Raw genomic sequence first — 19,550 nt, forward strand, 5'->3', positions numbered from 1 at the left:
GTTGTATAGTTTGGCATACATTCACTTGAAAAAAAGGTTTGATCTAATGCCTGAATCACACAAGACTAGATTTTCTGCTGCATTTTCCAGTTGGACTTTGACTTCTTGTGTAGTACTTGCCTCACCTGCTACTTTTTGCCTCACACAATACTAGTTACTGTACTTGTTGGTAGACTTTTTTTCCAACAAGGCATTGAGCAGACGAGCGACTTGAGGAAGAATGTAGTAGAATAGCTACTGCTGCTATTTCCTATACAATTGCTAAAATTAAAATTAAATCATGTGCTAGAAATTGAATCAAAAGAAATTATGATAGTTAAGGTGTACTCAACATGTTTTCTAATTAACTCTGTATGTATTTATAAATGAGGTTTGCATATATATGCAATATTTTGTTCAACTAAATATTTAAAACATTTAATAGAGTGGTAATAATAAAGATTTTCATACTCAGCTAATCACACCTGTCATGTACAAATCTCATTGCTATGGATAAATTACTAAATACATTCCTTAACATGAATGCACCTCATTTCTCATTTATTTCATCAAGCAGCGAGAAAAAAATGACAAACACTCAAAAAGGACACACAAGAAACCCTTTTCTTTGACAAACTCACAGATTACCTTTACATCACCAAACTTTCATTCTGATTGGCTGTTACTACAGCATCTAGCAGAGAAGCCAGTTACAATTAGAACACGCTCTATTTGCCAAAACCAATCTACCAGCCATCATACGTGCATAACTGATTTGAGTCAACCATATGTTTAACACACAGGACTTCAAAATATTTTTTTTATATAAAACATTCAGTTAATGCACAGTCTTGTGTAAAGTCCATCCGCCAATGGATTAGAATGAGTGGTACAGACAATCAAAGAAGTATGGAAGAACCATTTTAATGGAAGTGAGCACATGCCAGGAGAAAAGATTGATATATTTTTAGCAAATTTATTACAATTACACAATACTCCTACTGATGGAAGATTTAGATGGTAATTTCAATCCTCACATGGCATATTTGTCTCAACCTGTAGCAGACCAAGAAATGTACAAAGTCAGCTTGCAGAAGGGGAAACTATAATGGCAACAGTTCCGTTAGGGCAAAGGGACAGGTGGAAGTTACCCAAATTTAATAAAGCTAGAATATTAGAAATTGTTAGTGTAAATGCAGCCGCCTGTGTTGCAATTGGCAAGAGTCAAACTAGTTTGACACAATAATGTATTTACCTCTTATCCACATTATGGAACAAATTTTACTGCATAAAATACCTAGATTAGTTTTATTGTTTGTTTAACTGACTTGTTGTTTAAGTTCATTTTATGCACAGAAAGGCTAATCGGAACTGGACCTACAGTTTAAAGTGAGATCCGAACCACTGTGCTATGTACATCAGTTTTATTGGTAGTCCAACAAAGAAACCACGCATTCTTCAAGAATGTAAGGTCAAGACAGTTTCATAATTTTGAATTTTTATTAAGTAATGCCAATTACACAAAGATACATTCACAACAGAATTTTCACTTGAAATCTTGCTTTGAACAAAAACGTTATCTACTTAGAACAATTGTCTCTCAATGGACCAACCTATAAGGAACGTATGGCGCTATGGATTTTTAGTGCAAACACTAATAAAATGAAAAAGAAATTAATGCTTTGCTTTGTGGAAAATCTGCACATGCAACTCCAACTCCATTTGTTGAATGAAACTTCGCTTGCAGAAGTTACATAAATGTGGTTTGCGAATGTGAACCTGAAGATGTCTTTTCAAATCTCCTGACAGAACAAAAGACTTGTCACACACACTACACACGTGACGTTTGTCCCCACTGTGGAATTTCAAGTGGATTTGCAGGGCCTGCTGCTGTTTAAATGCTTTGTTGCAAATTGAACACTTGTATGGCCTCTCCGTTGCATGGATTCTCATGTGAACTCGAAGTATATATTTGTTAGCAAACACTTTTCCACAAGTGTTACACATGTGAACGTTAAGTTCTGATGAATTTGAATGCACATTCAACCCAATAGCATCTGTTACTGATCCTTCTGAACTATGTCCCTCAAAACAACCTGAGGTACCTTGAACGTGGTTAATTCCACTCAGGGAAGCACTACGGTAGTTCCTTCCTTTCCTTGCATTAGGCTTCATGAAATATCTGAAAACAGAACCAGCATTTCATTATAATATCAAATAGTGTGGCTAAATTTTCTTGTTACATGAAAACATCATTGCAACACACACAGTTCAGAGCAAGAGGTGCTGGATTAGCCTGATAAAGTTTGGAAATAAAGTGAGAAGCAGATAAATAATCTAGGGGATATATATGCAGATAGGGAAACCTGATAATCAAAATCCTGATTTTTGTTCTGAGATGAGGGCCTTCGCGATGGTGTAGTGGTAGCAAGGGGTCTTCGGATTCGATACCCGGTGAAAACTCATGGCACAGTAGTGTTCGTATACATGCCTCTTTGTCATTCAATCCCAATAATGAGTGACGAGTAAGGACTTTTATTTTTCACAAATGCGATAACACCAAAAAATTTTCATCATTGAAAAAAAAAGTTTCTGTATGCATAGTGGCATGTTCTGGACATGCTTTTCATGCATTCAAAAAAGAAAAAAAAAGTGAACTGGACATACAATGAGAATTTCAACACATTTTGGATTGAAAAATACCATGAAAATCCAGTGTTCTTATGGTTTAACCTTCTTAAAGAATGAAATGTACCATATGCACATGTATCACACAAACATTTTCCAAAATGTTCACTTCCAAAATAACTATGGTACATGTTTCCTTTCAGTCAATTACACAAAACAAAATGTAATTGAATGTTACACGAGATTTTTCACCTTGTCAAAACGTTTTGCATGACTGACCGAAGTGGCAGGTTTCTGGCGGAGATCGAGTGTTCACCTACCATTACACTGTGCGCCAATATCGGTACAGCACAATCGGATTAGCCTGAGCTCTGGCATGCGCAAAGCAGAAAATGTTTGTCGTTTGTAGAAAAAGTCACGTGACTCATAGGAGCAGTGTTGCAATATGCGGAAGTTACAATTCTACTAGATATAAAACTGGCAAAGCTATATCCTGTTGTCTCATTAAAAAAAAAAAAAAAAATACTTACGAATCTAAAGTAGCACGCTGTCCTTCACGACAGTGAAATTCGTCAATTGCTCTATGAATAACACACTTGTTAAATTCGTCCACATCACTTTTAAATTTCTTCTTCTGCGTGGCTTGTTAGGCGTTATTAATCCTTTCACAGTTACTTTGTAGCGATCATTTTTGTTTCAAAGTACTTACTGACATATCAGGGAGCCGTAACATCGTACGCAGGGTGGCTACAAACAAGCAGAAATGAAATTCCCTGACTTTTCCAGGTTTTCCAGGACAAAATTTACATTTTTCCCTGACAATTACAAACTAAACTAAATCGATGTTTTTGCAAATAGAAATAATAAACTCACACAGATCCACGTATGGTTTTGTTAAGTACCAATATTATATTCTATGAAATTGACTTAATTTCTCCATTCGCTATGATTTGAATTCAAACTGCAAAATAGTGAATTTGGAAACTTATTACAATTCACAAGCTAGGGAAGGATTACGGAATTTTGTCATACGCAGTAAGTTTAAAATAAAATACGTGATTATTTTTAAAGTTAAGACTAAATGAGATAAGAGTGAAGAGTGATTGATTAAGAAATACAACTTGTAATTTATCAGTCCCCTTATACATTCTCGGTATTATATGTTGATATTTCCACTGAGGTTTGGAACCCTCTGCTTGCAAGAACCATGAGTGCGGACTCATTTTTCAATGCATAAAGCTACTTCTCTCTTCTCTATAAAGCAAACAACTTAAACTCTTGCATATAAGTGAAACAATTGAATCGAACAAAATAAAGTGTCATATTCCCTTACATTATCAATGGGATTTCTGCTTCAGTACAGTATATCCAAGTGAAGTACTGTGAAACTGACAACATGCAGTTATACCACTAATGCTGACGAAAAGGGTATGAAGGTATTAGAAATTTAACGCAAGGAATTTATAGAATTGCATTGTATATGTACCTGATTTAGCTAACCACACATTAAAACAGGAACACTTTAATAATAAAAGCTTCTGAAAGTTCATATACGAGGGGCATCCTGAAAAAAGCTCCAATGGTGCCTATACGCAGCACTAGTGGTCGGAGAGCGACACACACACATGCAGGCAGGAAGAAGTGGCATGTAACTGTAATCTGGTACAGTTGCAATGCAACCGTTTTAGGACAGTTCTAGGTTAAACATTTCAGCTCTCATACAGTCTCCCACCGACTGCGATGTAGCCTACATTGCACGCTCAGGATTTGGCACAGAGCCACCAGCAATCGTGTGAGGTGTGCAGATTGGAAGTCGTGAGTGATAGTAAGGTCAGACGATGGTGTAGACAATTCATGGAAGGCCGATAGAATGTGCACAACCCCATACAGCTGAGTACACACGGGCCCTTTGCATCACTTCAGGTGAGATATCTTGGACCACTCCCTGTACAGCCCTGGCCTTGAATGTACCGACTTTCATCTCTTTGTTTAACTGAAGAGGTTTCTGGTAGGGATGGCCAGATCCGGATCCGAAATCTGGATTCGGTTGGTTCCGGATCCTAAAATTTTTCGGATCCGGGATCCAGAACTTTCGGATCCGGATCCGTTTTGCCATCCCACATGCGCTTCTTTGGAAAGTAAGAATGTGCTTATAACATATTGTTACCTGCTAATATACATATAATATACATACATACACATATATATATAGTGTGTGTACCCGCGAGCGCGATTTGTAATTAATTAATACCCTTACAAGGGTGGTCTAAGTCTCCCCCTCCGATCTCCATGAAACTTGCCAGGTGTATAGAGCCCCCCCCCCCTCAAATGTCAAGATGAGGAGAAACTGAAGTGGGGATCTTACCCCGAAACCACGTAAATATGGCATAGGAAGAAACAGGGGGCAAAGGGCCTCTCTATACACCTGTCAAATTCCATGGAAATCGGAGGGGGACACAGGGGTCAGATGATCCCCACGTCAATTTCTACTCATCTTGATATTTGAGTCGGGTTTTGCCCCCTCAAACAGTTTTTTAGCCGAAACAAAAAAAAACACGTATTTCTTCCATTGGGCCCTACTATACACCTGCCAAGTTTCATGGAAATCAGAGGGGGACACACAGGTCAAATGCACACTTAAATTTGTCCTCATATTGACATTTGAGGGGGGTTGCCCCCTAAAACAGTTTTTTAGCCGAAACAAAAAAAAACACGTATTTCTTCATTTGGGCCCGTTTATACACACACCTGCAAAGTATCATGGAAATCGGAGGGGGACACAGGGGTCAGATCCTCACATCAATTTGTCATCTTGACATTTGAGGGGGTTTTGCCCCCTAAAACAGTTTTTTAGCTGAAACAAAAAAACAGGTATTTTTTCCTTTGGGTCCCACTATTCGCCTGCCAAGTTTCATGGAAATCGGAGGGGACACTTAGATAACCTCCCTTGTTAGTCTTACACTTTGTAATTATATAACACTGCATATATTATAATGTTTTATTTTAATTTGTAAAACTGTAACTGTAGAACAATTGTATAATTTTTGTATAACATTTCTATCTTGTTATATGTGTTAAAGGTTTCATCCTGGAATTAAATGTCTCACATTTATGTATGTTTTCATTTCCAATACATTCGAATGAATACATATTCGTTTCAATGGCATTTACAAAATCACCTCTGACATTTTATGTTAAACAAGTAAGATTATTTTTGTGCACGACTGTGTTAGCCGATGCGTAGCAAAGTATTTTAGGAACAACACTTGAAAAAATTCTTGTAGGACTAACTAATGAAAAATTTCTTTGTAATCGAAGATCATAATACCTTTTAAGGTGTGGTAATATTATAATAGGATTGAGATACGAAACTCTCGGATCCCGATCCAGATCCGGAACTTTCGGATCCGGATCCAGATCCGAAACTTTCAAACCCAGATCCGGATCCGGAATTTTCGGATTCGGATCCAGATCCGTAACTTTTGGATCCGGATTTTTCGGATCCGGATCCGTTTGGCCATCCCTAGTTTCTGGCAGGACAAGGATTTGACAGCTACACTGCGGTAGAGATAGTTCCAGTCTTTGCTGTCAGACACATATACCGTGCGTCCATTTCGATCTGCAGCCGAGAGATCGGGAGAAGCGTGGCGGGCGGCACTGACGGAGATGCCGACATTTGCGGCCTGAAATGCCCGCTTATTTTTATGGACATATGCAGACATTTATATAAATATTGCAAAACGAGCACTAACCTGTGTTATAAGAGTATGGTTTTAATTTTAGTAGCTTAGTGACTGTATGTGCCGATGATTTTGACACGCCCACCTCTTGTGAAACACGGCGTAGAGGTTTGTTTGGAGAACGTTCTAACGCTGCACCAATATCATCGAGTTTTGCTTCGGTTAGAATCCGTCGTTTTTGCTTAGGTGTTTTAAAATTTAACGATACAGTTTCTCGTAATTTAAGGACAAGATGTCTAACCGTATCTCTGTGTGGAGTTGAAACGCATGGGAATTTCTGTACAAATTACCTACACACGTCTCGACACGAGTTTGTTTTCACGTAGGTACGTGTCATACATAAAAAAATCTTTGTTCTAACGTGAATCTTGCGGCTGGCATTCCAATCGTCTCACTGACACGTCACACATACACACTACAATAACACAAACAAGTAACTGCAAGTAACCAAGAATAACCACTCTTGCGCACAGTACGAAATTAACACGCTCTTGGTTTACATTGCTCGCCACTATATTTACAACTCTGTCTTCATCTAGTCGCAAAGGAACAAAAAACTCGAGCTCGGAGATTTCGGATTGCAAGGAAGCTCACGAACACTATTGACTTTTAACGGTTTCTTCTACAGCGTAATCTTGATACAGTGTTGCACATTCAAAACCTCCAAACGATCCCCATCGGCACAAAACTCTTTCAAGGATATAAACTTAAGCAGGACGTTACTGGTCAAAACTATGATTAAAATGCTTTATTATCTGTGGCTCTTAACATCGTTTCTAAAGCGTATTTTTTTGTGTATATAAGAGCAGAACTTGGATGAATTACAGAAGAACTTTTGCGCGTTATAACACAGGTTAGTGATCGTTTTGCAATATTTATATAAATGTCTGCATATGTCTATAAAAATAAGCGGGCATTACAGGCCGCAAATGTCGGCATCTCCGTCAGCGCCGCCCGCCACGCTTCTCCCGATCTCTCGGCTGCAGATCGAAATGAACGCACGGTAATATGGGCATACAAAATTTAGTGCCATGCTACGACAAATGCCAGAACAACGGTGGTGATTATGCCGAAAATTAGGTTAGGACTCACTGTTACTAATGCAATAAATTACAACTGATATTCTTGTTTTATTTATGCCTAATAGGTAGGGACCTTGATATTTTGTTATTATTTTTAAAATTGGTGTATTTTCTTATTTTTTATTTTCTACTATATATTGTTATTTTTCCCAAAATCACATTTTCATTTTAACGCATTTTCTGGCAAATATCTGAAATTATACCTTCATGGTGTTTTTAAACTACTGTTTCAAATTGTAAGTCACATGGCCTACGCCTCTTCGTGAGAGTTTGATATCTTGAAAGTTCTTTTGGGAAAGATATTTTCCATACCACTTTTTTAATTTTAAGGTAAGGATTTTAGATAATGGAATTTTCTCCGTATATACTGAAGAGTGCATAATGACCATAAGTGGCGACGCACCCAAAAAATTAAAATCAATCAATCTCACATGGCAGATACCGATATATTATGGCACCAAAAATTGGCATTATCTTTTTTTGACTTGTTAGTGTTACGTTTCCCAAAATTCGTGTTTTTGTTTTAGAACATTTATCTGCCAAATATACCGGAATTAATACTCCATTGTGCTTTTAAACTATTATTTAAAATAGTCAACTATCGGACGGCGGAACCCGCTCTTATCCCCTCCATCTGTTGACAAGTCCCCTTACTACTCTCATATGGACAACAAAAAACGATAATTCAATGCATTTTCCACGTAATATTTAGAGGCTTAACCTTTGCTCCCCCGATGATACCCTATGGTATCATCAGAGTAAGGTCGTACTCGCCCGATGATACTATATGGTATCATGGTGCTGATTACGAAATTAATGTGCTTTTTGGACCTTCATACTCTTAAGTTTGGGTGGAAACTCTGACACAGGTCTGGAGCAAGTATGGGAAATTCATATTGATGACCAACCTCCCCCCTCTCCCCGCAACATATCCATGCCTCATTTCCGAACAGAGTTTCACATTTTGGCTCATTATTCATGAAACATGTTTCAATCTCTTTGGAAACGTCCATTCTTTTAAGAGAATACTAAGGTTTGCGACTTCTCCCCAAAATAGCGGGAGAAGACGGGGCAAACTCCAGATTTTTATGTTTTCTTCATTGAAATTCGGTGGTCGCGCCCTCAAACCACCCTTCCTCGGTTCGGCGTTCTGAATTATACACGGTTGCATGCTATGATGTTTTAGCTGCAAAACAAAACTTATCCGAAGTAGATTGCTCCCATAGTGCATAGTGGCCGAGTTATAACAAGTTTCTTCCAAAAATGCTAATTACCTATTTTTATTTTTCGTAAAAAAAATCACATTTTGGCTTATTATTCAACTTGTATGGCACCCAAGAACATGAAACATGTTACGTTCTCTTGCGAAATGTCCATTATTTGAGAAGAATACTAAATTTCGCGCCCTCTCCCCAAAATAGCGGGGGAAGAAGGCGCAAACTCCACATTTTTATGTTTTTCCATTGAAATTCGGGGTTGTGCCCCCAAGCCCCCCTTCACAAGTCCGGCGTTCTGAATTGTACACGGTTGCATGCTCTGATGTTTTAGCTGCAAAACAAAACTTATCCGAAGTAGATTGCTCCCATAGTGCCCGAGTTATAACAAATAACAATTTTCCTTCAAAAATGCAAATTACATATTTTTCGTAAAAAAACAACAACATATTGGATTATTATTCAATTTGTATGGCACCGAAGAACATGAAACGTGTTTCATTCTCTTGAGAAATGTCCATTCTTTGAAAAGAATACTAAAGTTCGCGCCATCTCCCCAAAATAGCAGGAGAAGAGGGGACAAACTCCAGATTTTTATGGTTTTTCTCTTTGAAATTCGGGGGTCGCGCCCCCAAGCCCCTCTTCCTCGGTCCGGCGTTCTGAATTGTACACAGTTGCATGCTCGGATGTTCTAGCAGTAAAACAAAACTTATCCGAAGTACACTGCTTTCATACTGCCAGAGTTATAACAATTTATATCCAAAAATGCAAATTACCTATTTTTCGTAAAAAATATAATCACATTTTGGCTTATTATTCAACTTGTATGGCACCCAAGAACATGAAACATATTACGTGCTCTTGCGAAATGTCTATTCTTTGAGAAGAATACTAAATTTCGCGCCCTCTCCCCAAAATAGCGGGGAAAGAAGGGGCAAACTCCAGATTTTTATGTTTTTTTCCATTGAAATTCGATGTCGCGCCCCCAAACCCCCTTCCTCGGTTCGGCGTTCTGAATTATACACGGTTGCATGCTCTGATGTTTTAGCTGCAAAACAAAACTTATCCGAAGTAGATTGCTCGCATTGTGCCCGAGTTATAACAATTTTCCTTCAAAAATGCAAATTACCTATTTTTCGTAAAAAAAAAAAAAAAATCACATTTTGGATTATTATTCAACTTGTATGGCACCCAAGAACACGAAACATGTTTCATTCTCTTGAGAAATGTCCATTCTTTGAAAAGAATACTAAAGTTCGCGCCTTCTCCCCAAAATAGCGGGAGAAGAGGAGCAAACTCCACATTTTTGTTTTTTTCCATTGAAATTCGGGGGAGCCCCCCCCCCTTCCTCGGTTCGGTGTTGTGAATTGTACACGGTTGCATGCTCTGATGTTTTAGCTGCAAAACAAAACTTATCCGAAGTAGATTGCTCACATAGTGCCCGAGTTATAACAATTTTCCTCCAAAGAGTGTTCGAATTTAAAATTCCCGCCGAGAAGCCCGGGCGAGAGAAATTTATATATATCTCTCTCTCTCTCTCTCTCTCTCTCTCTCTCTCACTCTCTCTGGTTGTGTTGCGCATAAAAGATGCCTAAAAGTTCAGGCCGAAACTTACGAACGACATATCCTGTTCCCGTGCAGAGTTCCATAACGATATCTTTAAATAAATAAAAAAAAATTTTAAAAAAGTCAATGAAGACGAAATTCCCTGACATTTCCCTGACTTTTTTTCACACCTCAAATTCCCTGACTTTTCCCGGTTTTCCAGGTTTTCCAGGTCTGTCGCCACCCTGTTGTATGCAAGAGTTAGTTTGAGTCTTTTTGTTTTAAATCCACTTTATGCATATTTGGGCTAATTGAGATTGGACCTACACAACCCGGGTGCCAAATGGAAAAGCTTGACTTGAGGTATGAATAAAATGTTTTTACTTATTTTGAAACCTTATATTATGTACATCTCAGATCCGATTGATGCCACACTGTCAACATTGAGCGATTTAAATAATTCAAGATGGCGTCCAATATCTCAGTAACCAATGGTCGTAAACAGAAAATCTATTTGTAGTTTTGATCCTCATTAGATGCACTAAAAAAAAGATTGTGTGTAGTTTCTCACTAATGTTAGTACTTCTACCGTAATTTAAAAACTAATCCTTAAAATATGTAATTTTTCTAGCACCTTTTGAAGTTTTTGCCTTGTAACTTTTGAACAAATTAAATGACAGGAAATTGTTTTGAATAAATGTGTTAGCCGAATTCATAACATTTACAACAATACAAGACTTAATGCATTTGAATGAAAAATGTGCTATAAAATATGTCCCAAAATGGAGGATAGTGCCAAAAATGTGCTTCACTGTTATATTCAAGTCCACCTGTGATAAGGATCCACTTTTTTGGCACTATCCTCCATTTTGGGACATATTTTATAGTGTATTTTTCAATCAAATGCATTAAGTCTTACATTGTTGTAAAGGTTATGAATTGGCCTACCACTTTTATTCAAAACAATTTCCTGTCATTTGATTTGTTCAAAAGTTACAAGGCAAAAACCTCAAAAGGTGCGAGAAAAATTATATATTTTAAGGATTATTTCTTAAATTATGATAAAACTACACAGAATCTCTTTCGTAGTCCATCTAATGAGGATCAAGAATAAAAAAAAATTCTCTTTACAACCATTGGTTACTGAGATATAGGTCATTAACTGTATAGTCTGCCATATTGGACGCCATCTTGAATTACTCAAATTGCTCAAGGTTGACAGACTGGTTTGAGTCTCCTAGGGAAAACGCAACAAGAGATTTCGGCCTATGTGTGGGACCAGTGGCCACGCACCATTGTGAGGAAATTGGGGAGTTACAAATGAGTAGGACTGGGGGTTTGTCGTGCTGACCACACGACACCCTGTAACTGGTTGGATGATCTGTCACCTAGGGAGAAGGTAATGAGTAGGATCAGGTGGGAGTGAGGTCAACAGTTGGTGGTAGACCTGGGCCCTCAATGGGCTGTTGCGCCATGTTTTATATAAATATATGGTCAATATTAGGCACATGACGTTTGTGTATGTTGACAAAACTTCGGCTAAGTAGTGTTGTCTATAAGCTCTAATACTAAGTCTTGATTCCCCAATTGGTCAAAGAAACATTTTTCCTCCCTGCCAACTGAGTGTATTGTAAATTATTTCACTGTCATCTAAATACTGTGGTCTTATGCTTTGTTTGTGTTCATTATCAATGTGATTACACATTCTTTGCTTGTAACAGTTACTCAATTTACAATTTTGAGTCTGGACCGTATGTTTCTTTATTGTGTTACTGCTAAAATTCAGTGGTTACAACAATCAGTGCTATAAGAACATGGCAATAAAATGTACTGGAAGATTAAATATCAATATTATTAAAAATAGCCACTGAAGTGTGAAAACGAAAATTGTGGATGATATTGGTCAGTGTGCTCTGTCTTTCATGCAGTACTTCCTTTGTTTAACACACACACACACACACACACATATGTAAATGACTGGATCCATACTTGCTTCAGTAATTTTTGGATGGAGGGGAAAATACTCGTCAAAATTGTAAAGTCAAGTTATATGCTTCTGTCTGGTTGCAGAAGTTATTACTAAAAACAAGTTTCATATTTCATTTGCACAAATGCAAAATTTCAGTTTATATAAATAAATCAAAATGAAGTGCACAAATTGGGAGTTCTATAGTTAAGGTGGTTTGAATTATCGGATGAGATTTTGGTTATAACCATCACATGAAGAGAGAAGAAAACAGGTTAGTATCATGAGGTAAAATTATAATCTAGACAGTACAGTGGGATCCATGAGTATTACCGAGCAAATTGTCCATGACTTATTTTCACTAATATTTCTCTTTCAGCCTGTGTGATTTTAAGCGATGGATTTTTATGTATGTTGGTGCAGAAGTTGTCAGCAGCTTGTTTTGAGTTTTCATTTCATTCTTGAAGCTCTTATTGGGTCAAATAGAGTGCACGAACATGGTGATGAACAATTTGCATGGTAATACTCATGGATTCTTCTGTACATATAGGCATAATGTCCACAAAATGAAACTTGCTAGAATGGTAGACTAGTGGGAATGAATGTAGAAGCAAATCAGAACCTTAGTAGAATGCATTTGGGGACTTTATTTTAATGCTAAAACTTCCCAGTATGTGTTAACAAACATAAATTTAAAACAAACCATGTAAGTATTGCATTCGTACCACATGATGAAATCACAATAAAAGAAAAGGAACTTGGGCCCAAAATATGCACATGCTGTGTAACCTCAAGGGGATGGGGAAAGGCAGGGGACATTACTCCCGTTTGGCCCTTTATTCCTAAAAAGAAAATAAAGGCAGGAAAGGATGACAAAATGAGGGCTGACTATCAAAAAAGTATATCCAAAAATTCTGGATACACCACTCTACACATGGCTTGATCCCATAAGAAAAAAGGCATCAAATGACAGGAAATTTCAGAGCACTATAAATTACAAACTAGAACTGATATTCCAAAAGCAGAAATAAATCCTATGGGTTCATATATATGTCTAAGGATATAATGTAACAAATTTTATCCCAATCTGACATGGTGGGGTGGACACTTCTGGATAATCTTGTATTGAATGACCAGTAACCCTGCAGCACTGCTGGCAAAATAGAGAAATTACATGAATCATAATCTACAAGCAAAAAGGTCCAATTTTGAACCTTAGTACTGCCATGCTCATTTTCAATCCTTGTACTAAAATTTTCTTCACCTACCTTTCTGCCATTTTGCCTTCCACCTCATCAGGATTCTCTACAGAATACTTCATGTCTTGATCTTCACTTAAAATTAATTCACCATTGTCACTGTCCTCAGATGGCATTTTTGTAACAAGTTGTCCATGATAACATGGATAAAATCCTTCACTTTTATGAACATTTTGCCCACTAGGAACTTCCGGATTTCTGCCTTCAAATTGAATCCAACTATCACCACTCACATTTTCCACTTTACAATCTGAAGTTTCTTTCATGTACTTACTTGATAGTTTGATGTCAACAGAAGCATCCTGTATGCACTGATTAGATGGTTTGATGTCAACAGAAACATCCTGTATGCACTGATTAGATGGTTTGATGTCAACAGAAGCATCCTGTATGCATTGCTTAGATTCTTTGATATTGACAGAAACATCCTGTATGCACTGATCAGATGGTTTGATGTCAACAGAAGCATCCTGTATGCTTTGCTTAGATTCTTTGATATCGACAGAAGCATCCTGTATGCACTGATCAGATGGTTTGATGTCAACAGAAGCATCCTGTATGCTCTGCTTAGATTCTTTGATATCGACAGAAGCATCCTGTATGCACTGATCAGATGGTTTGATGTCAACAGAAGCACCCTGTATGCTCTCCTTAGATTCTTTGATATCGACAGAAGCATCCTGTATGCACTGCTTAGATTGTTTCATATCGACAGAAGCATCCTGTATGCACTGATTAGATGGTTTGATGTCAAGAGAGATATCAACATCAGGAGGCTCCTTGAATGATTCAGTTTCAGTCTTGACACATGACTCATCCGGAAGCCACACATTCTCCAGAGATGTTTGTTCACAAACTAATGGATCGGCATTTTCTGATTCAGACTTTAGGAGCACTTCCACAGGAGAGAAACCTGTGTCAGACACTTGAAGAGCCAAATTTTCTTCACAATCATCAGACCAGGATGAAGAAGCCTTCTGAAAGACAATCACAAGCAGTGTGGATTAAAAATTATGATCTTTAATTTAAATGTCTTTTTACTTCTTATAAAAAAAAATAATCAGATTTTTTTTATTTATGAGGCTCAGTCAATAAATAACGAGGCAGAGGATATTTCACAGTACTACTTATGTAATGTCCCTCAGAAGTATTGTCTGCCACTGTTAGGCATTTATCCCATTGTGACACCAGTCGCAAAATGGCATGGTCGTAGAACTCCTTTGGCTGCTGTTGGAAACAACTGGACACGTACTCCTTGACGTCATCGTCTGATTGAAACTGTTGTCTCCGCAGAGCTTTTTTCAGCTCACCGAAGATGTGGAAATCACACGGGGACAGATCTGGACTATAGAGAGAGGACTTCCCACTTGAATGTTTTCAGACATTCCTTTGTTGTGTTGGCTGTGTGTGGTTTAGCATTGTCGTGCAATAGGCAGGGTTGGCATTTTGCCTAGATTTCTTAAAAAAAAAACTCAACCCAGGTGGGTTTTTCTCTTTTTTTTCAGATAAAACCTGGATTTTATTGGGTTTTTAAGGTTATATTTAAAAATATACATCATAAGAATGAAATACAATATTCCCCTAGTAGTAATGTATCATAACATTTTATTTGTACTGCTTTATACCCTGTCCCAACTCTCTCTGGAGCAAGCGAACAAAAACAAGTCTCTGCACAAGTAGTAACATGAGATGGCTCCACCAATGAACATGGGAGAGAGAGAGAAATGGATTGCCTGGAGAGGAGTAAGCGACTGCAGTTACCAACCTTCACAGCAGCATGTACTGCTTTGCTCTGCCCACTCTATTTCCTTCCCTTTCCTGATGCTATGCACACCCTTGCTCCAGAGATAATTGTTAGAGGGAATAGTTATTTAATATTTCTGTTCTAACATATTTGTGCAACAACTTGATTCAACTCTTCCTGGATGGTGTAATAGTTAATGCTGTTGCTTTGTGATCAGTTTTCAGGGTTGCAATCCCTGAGGAGGCACATACTTTGGTGTATCCAAGAATCAAATTAACAGGAGGGGGGGACAATACAGAATATGTCATTACCAGTATTTTCTTTCTTTCTGGTAGTCAACAACGGTACTCTACACTGCCACCTGATTATAGGGGAGGACTAATAACATTTTATTCTAACAAGAGAAATACCTATGATGCCAGAGGTCCTGGGTTCGAATCCCAGACTGGGTATGGGTAATATTTGTATGTTCCTTCATCAATTTCATCGTATCACTCGTTTTCATCTTTGCGATTAGCCAAATGTGGCAGAAAAGAGGAGTAAAATAAAGCAAATCAATCGATCAACCAGTGAAACAACAAACAAGAGAAATCCATATGTATGCATATGTGTGTGTGTGTGTACTTGGATGCATTTTCGTTTATGAACATGACACAAAATTGAGTAGTTGTTTCCATGAACACATTAACAAACAACACAGTAACATAACATAACAACTTGAATAATGCAGGAACATTTTTTTTAAAAAAAAGGACTAACTAACTTTTACAGACTTTTCATTTTCTTAATTAGGTTTGCTACCTTCTTCCTCTATAATGATACTAAAATTTAGATGTTAAATTACATATTTTTCAAGGTTATGCACATTTTCAGTTGATACTATTAGTGAATATTTCATTCTGAACTTCACCGGTCCATGTGATGGAGTAGTTAGAACATCACGTTACGATGCCAAGGGTCCTGGGTTCAAATCTCAGTCTGGGCACTGTTGTTGGTGAGTTTCCATTCATCAATTTCGTCACATCATCACTCATCCCTATCTTTGCAAATTAGCCAAAAGTGACACAAAAAGCAAAGTAAAATAAAGTAAATCAATCAATCAAATCCATTCTGAACTTCAGTTTATGAAACAAATTATTTTGCGAATGCAGTGTTGTACATATGTTGGAATGAATTATGCTACAAACACAGTTTTTTCTAATTTATTTCATATGCCATAGACCATAAAATAATCCAAAAATACTATGTAACACAATGTTTTAAATCTGCTTCAAAACAGTTTGTTCACAGTTGTGTTTTCCCATTATTTTTTGGACTTTTCAAGCATAAACACCTCCTCCATGTATTAACCATGCCAAATTATAAGTTGGTCGTTTCTAATTGTCTGGCTGATTTCATCCAAATGGAATAATTTATACATCTTCCAAATATCTGGCTAGCATTAATGCTGAATAAGAAAGGGAACGAGTAATTACTCCTGCTTGATCGAGAGAACTTGCAAATGCAATCATACCAAAATGTGAACACCTTCCCTAAGTTGGCTTTATTCCAACTACACCACAATAAGCTTTCAAATGCTATAAGAATGGCAATTCTCATGATCAAAACATTGGTGACCTGAAATTTGGTCCACAACAATCCCAAAACATGCACTATATTTAAAAACATTTAATGTCAAATTATAGCTTAAGCAAAGCCCTAAAATTCTTAAGACCCTTTTCTTAATCTCCAAAAATATAGTTTAGCAGAGATTTGGAAGTGTCATCAGAATTTGGAATATATCTCAGCATAAGAAAAATCCATTTTTTCTACACTCTTGAAATATTTTGAACAAATGCAAATGCAAAACAGAGTCATTCCCGTGTATCTAGTTGTGATTAATTTAAACTAAAAACCTCTAAATTTGCTGCAGTTATTGTGGTCTCAAAATTGGTGACTCCTAAAACACACACATTACATTACACAATTTTTACTAAAAACTTAAAACTCAAGTGATGCCGTAACATTGCTGAGACTTGTGTTTCTAAATGTACGAAAATATAACCTAGTCAAATATGAGTATAATTTAAAGATCTCACAAGACATGTTAAATCAGTCTGTCTACTATCTTTAAACATGGTGACCAATTTTTCTCAAAGACGATGCGAGATCAATCATTTAAGTTATATTGCAACTATAAAAATTGCAACGCACAAGCTTTGCATTTATGGCGGTTATCAAAAATAGAATGTGTGTGATCTTACCTTTTACCACCACTCCTCTTATAAGCTAAGAAATATTATTTTTAAAGTTTTACTGCAAAATTGCAGACCAATGAAATCTCTAAAATTACTCAGTTTAATTCCTTATATGCTGAAAATGTATTCTAGACAGTTTTGAAAATAACAAAAACATTGTAGATCCTGCAACATGGAGAAAATAAGTTTTTCATCCACAATCTAGAAACAAATTGCTCACTTTGGTTTACAAGTTTTCTAGCTGCAGAAATAACTTTACCTAAATTTTTCTAAATTTACAGCAGTTATCATGGTCATTAAATACATGACTTATCCCTCTCCACCCATCCACCCTAACTCATGTTCCTCCTAAATCATGCACCATATTTTGATAATTTTATAGTCAAATTATGGTGCAAGTACATAATACACTTTAAGTTTCGTGCACAAAGCTGATATTGTGGTAATTACGAAGATGCATGACTTACATAGGTATAGAGCTCCTAACCAGACATAAATAACATTTTACTGCAACCCATTAGGATGAGAAATGACAAAAATAATTTAAAGTGTGTTCCAAGTTAATTATGCCACAATTAACGACATTTCAATAAAATGTACTCAATTCTCCCTTGTAATGTTTATACATGCAAAAATTGATTGTATCAATTGATTGTCACAGTTGAAACTATGATCTGCCACTATCGTTTCCACTCACATAAGGAAGTAACTGATAACCAAAATGTTCCCACATTTAAAAATTATAAGCTTTATTAAACTATGCTACATCAATAAATGAAAAGGTTTTATCTAAAAATTTTTGATACATTTTCTATTTTGTTTCTTAGATATGTAAAAGTCCATTTCTAGCATGATTTGAGGAAAATAGCCTGAAAAAACTCACTGTGACTTGTACTACATTCATCATTTTTAGTATTTAAAGCTCTGCTAAGCTTTTTCTTTACAAGTTTTCCAAAAAATTTTGACAATTGTAGAACCTCACAAGTATTTAAAGCAATAATTTACAACATTTTCTTAAAAAAACTACACATTTTGTTTGCCTTTTTTGGTGGGTTTTTCTAAAAAAAAAAAATGCATGGGGAAAACTGGGATGGGCCCACCTGGGCCAACCCTGGCAATTGGACATTGCGAGACCCATTGAGTGCACACTTTACAGAACATCAAGGTGTCCTTGATGATTGTGTGGGCAGTATCATGATGCCAAAATGTCATCCACTCATACATGACGGTCTGTCTTGATGAGTTCATCCACCTGCATAACATGCTGGTCTGTGATACACTTTGGTGGCCCACTCCACGTGTCCTTCGCCAAAGAGTTTGTTCCACTCCTGCACGGGACATACAGTGCAACCCATTTACCCATATACCGTGCGTCCATTTCGATCTGCGGCCGAGAGATCGGGAGAAGCGTGGCGGGCGGCGCTGACGGAGATGCCAACATTTGCGGCCTGAAATGCCCGCTTGTTTTTATGGACATATGAGGACATTTATACAAAACGAGCACTAACCTGTGTTATAAGAGTATGGTTTTAATTTTAGTAGCTTAGTGACTGTATGTGCCGATGATTTTGACACGCCCAGCTCTTGTGAAACACGGCGTGGAGGTTTGTTTGGAGAACGTTCTAACGCTGCACCAATATCATCGAGTTTTGCTTCGGTTAGAATCCGTCGTTTTTGCTTAGGTGCTTTAAAATTTAACGATACAGTTTCTCGTAATTTAAGGACAAGATGTCTAACCGTATCTCTGTGTGGAGTTGAAACGCATGGGAATTTCTGTACAAATTACCTACACACGTCTCGACACGAGTTTGTTTTCACGTACGTGTCACACATAAAAAATCTTAGTTCTAACGTGAATCTTGCGGCTGGCATTCCAATTGTCTCACTGACACGTCACACATACACACTACAATAACACAAACAAGTAACTGCAAGTAACCAAGAATAACACTCTTGCGCACAGTACGAAATTAACATGCTCTTGGTTTACATTGCTTGCCACTATATTTACAACTCTGTCTTCATCTAGTTGCGAAGGAACAAAAAACTCGAGCTCGGATATTTCGGATTGCAAGGAAGCTCACGAAAACCATTCACTTTTATCGGTTTCATCTGCAGTGTAATCCTGATACAGTGTTGCACATTCGAAACCTCCA

The 19,550-nt window shown here is 37.2% G+C and overlaps 1 protein-coding gene across 1 annotated transcript in view; it reads right to left on the reverse strand.

The window, feature by feature from the left end:
• Positions 1-1,490: 1,490 nt before the first annotated feature.
• LOC145999492 (uncharacterized) overlaps positions 1,491-19,550 on the reverse strand; it is a 39,338-nt gene continuing 21,278 nt past the window's right edge. Inside the window, exons 3-4 of the mRNA XM_083136453.1 lie at positions 13,423-14,390; positions 1,491-2,161 (exon numbers count right to left, since the gene is read on the reverse strand). Of these exons, the coding sequence (XP_082992579.1) occupies positions 1,654-2,161; positions 13,423-14,390 (1,476 nt within the window). The 3' untranslated portion in view covers positions 1,491-1,653. The remainder of the gene's footprint in view (positions 2,162-13,422; positions 14,391-19,550) is intronic.

Source organism: Lepisma saccharinum, chromosome 15, assembly GCF_977018435.1.
Source record: "Lepisma saccharinum chromosome 15, izLepSacc3.1, whole genome shotgun sequence".
In the NCBI taxonomy this organism is placed as follows: domain Eukaryota; kingdom Metazoa; phylum Arthropoda; class Insecta; order Zygentoma; family Lepismatidae; genus Lepisma; species Lepisma saccharinum.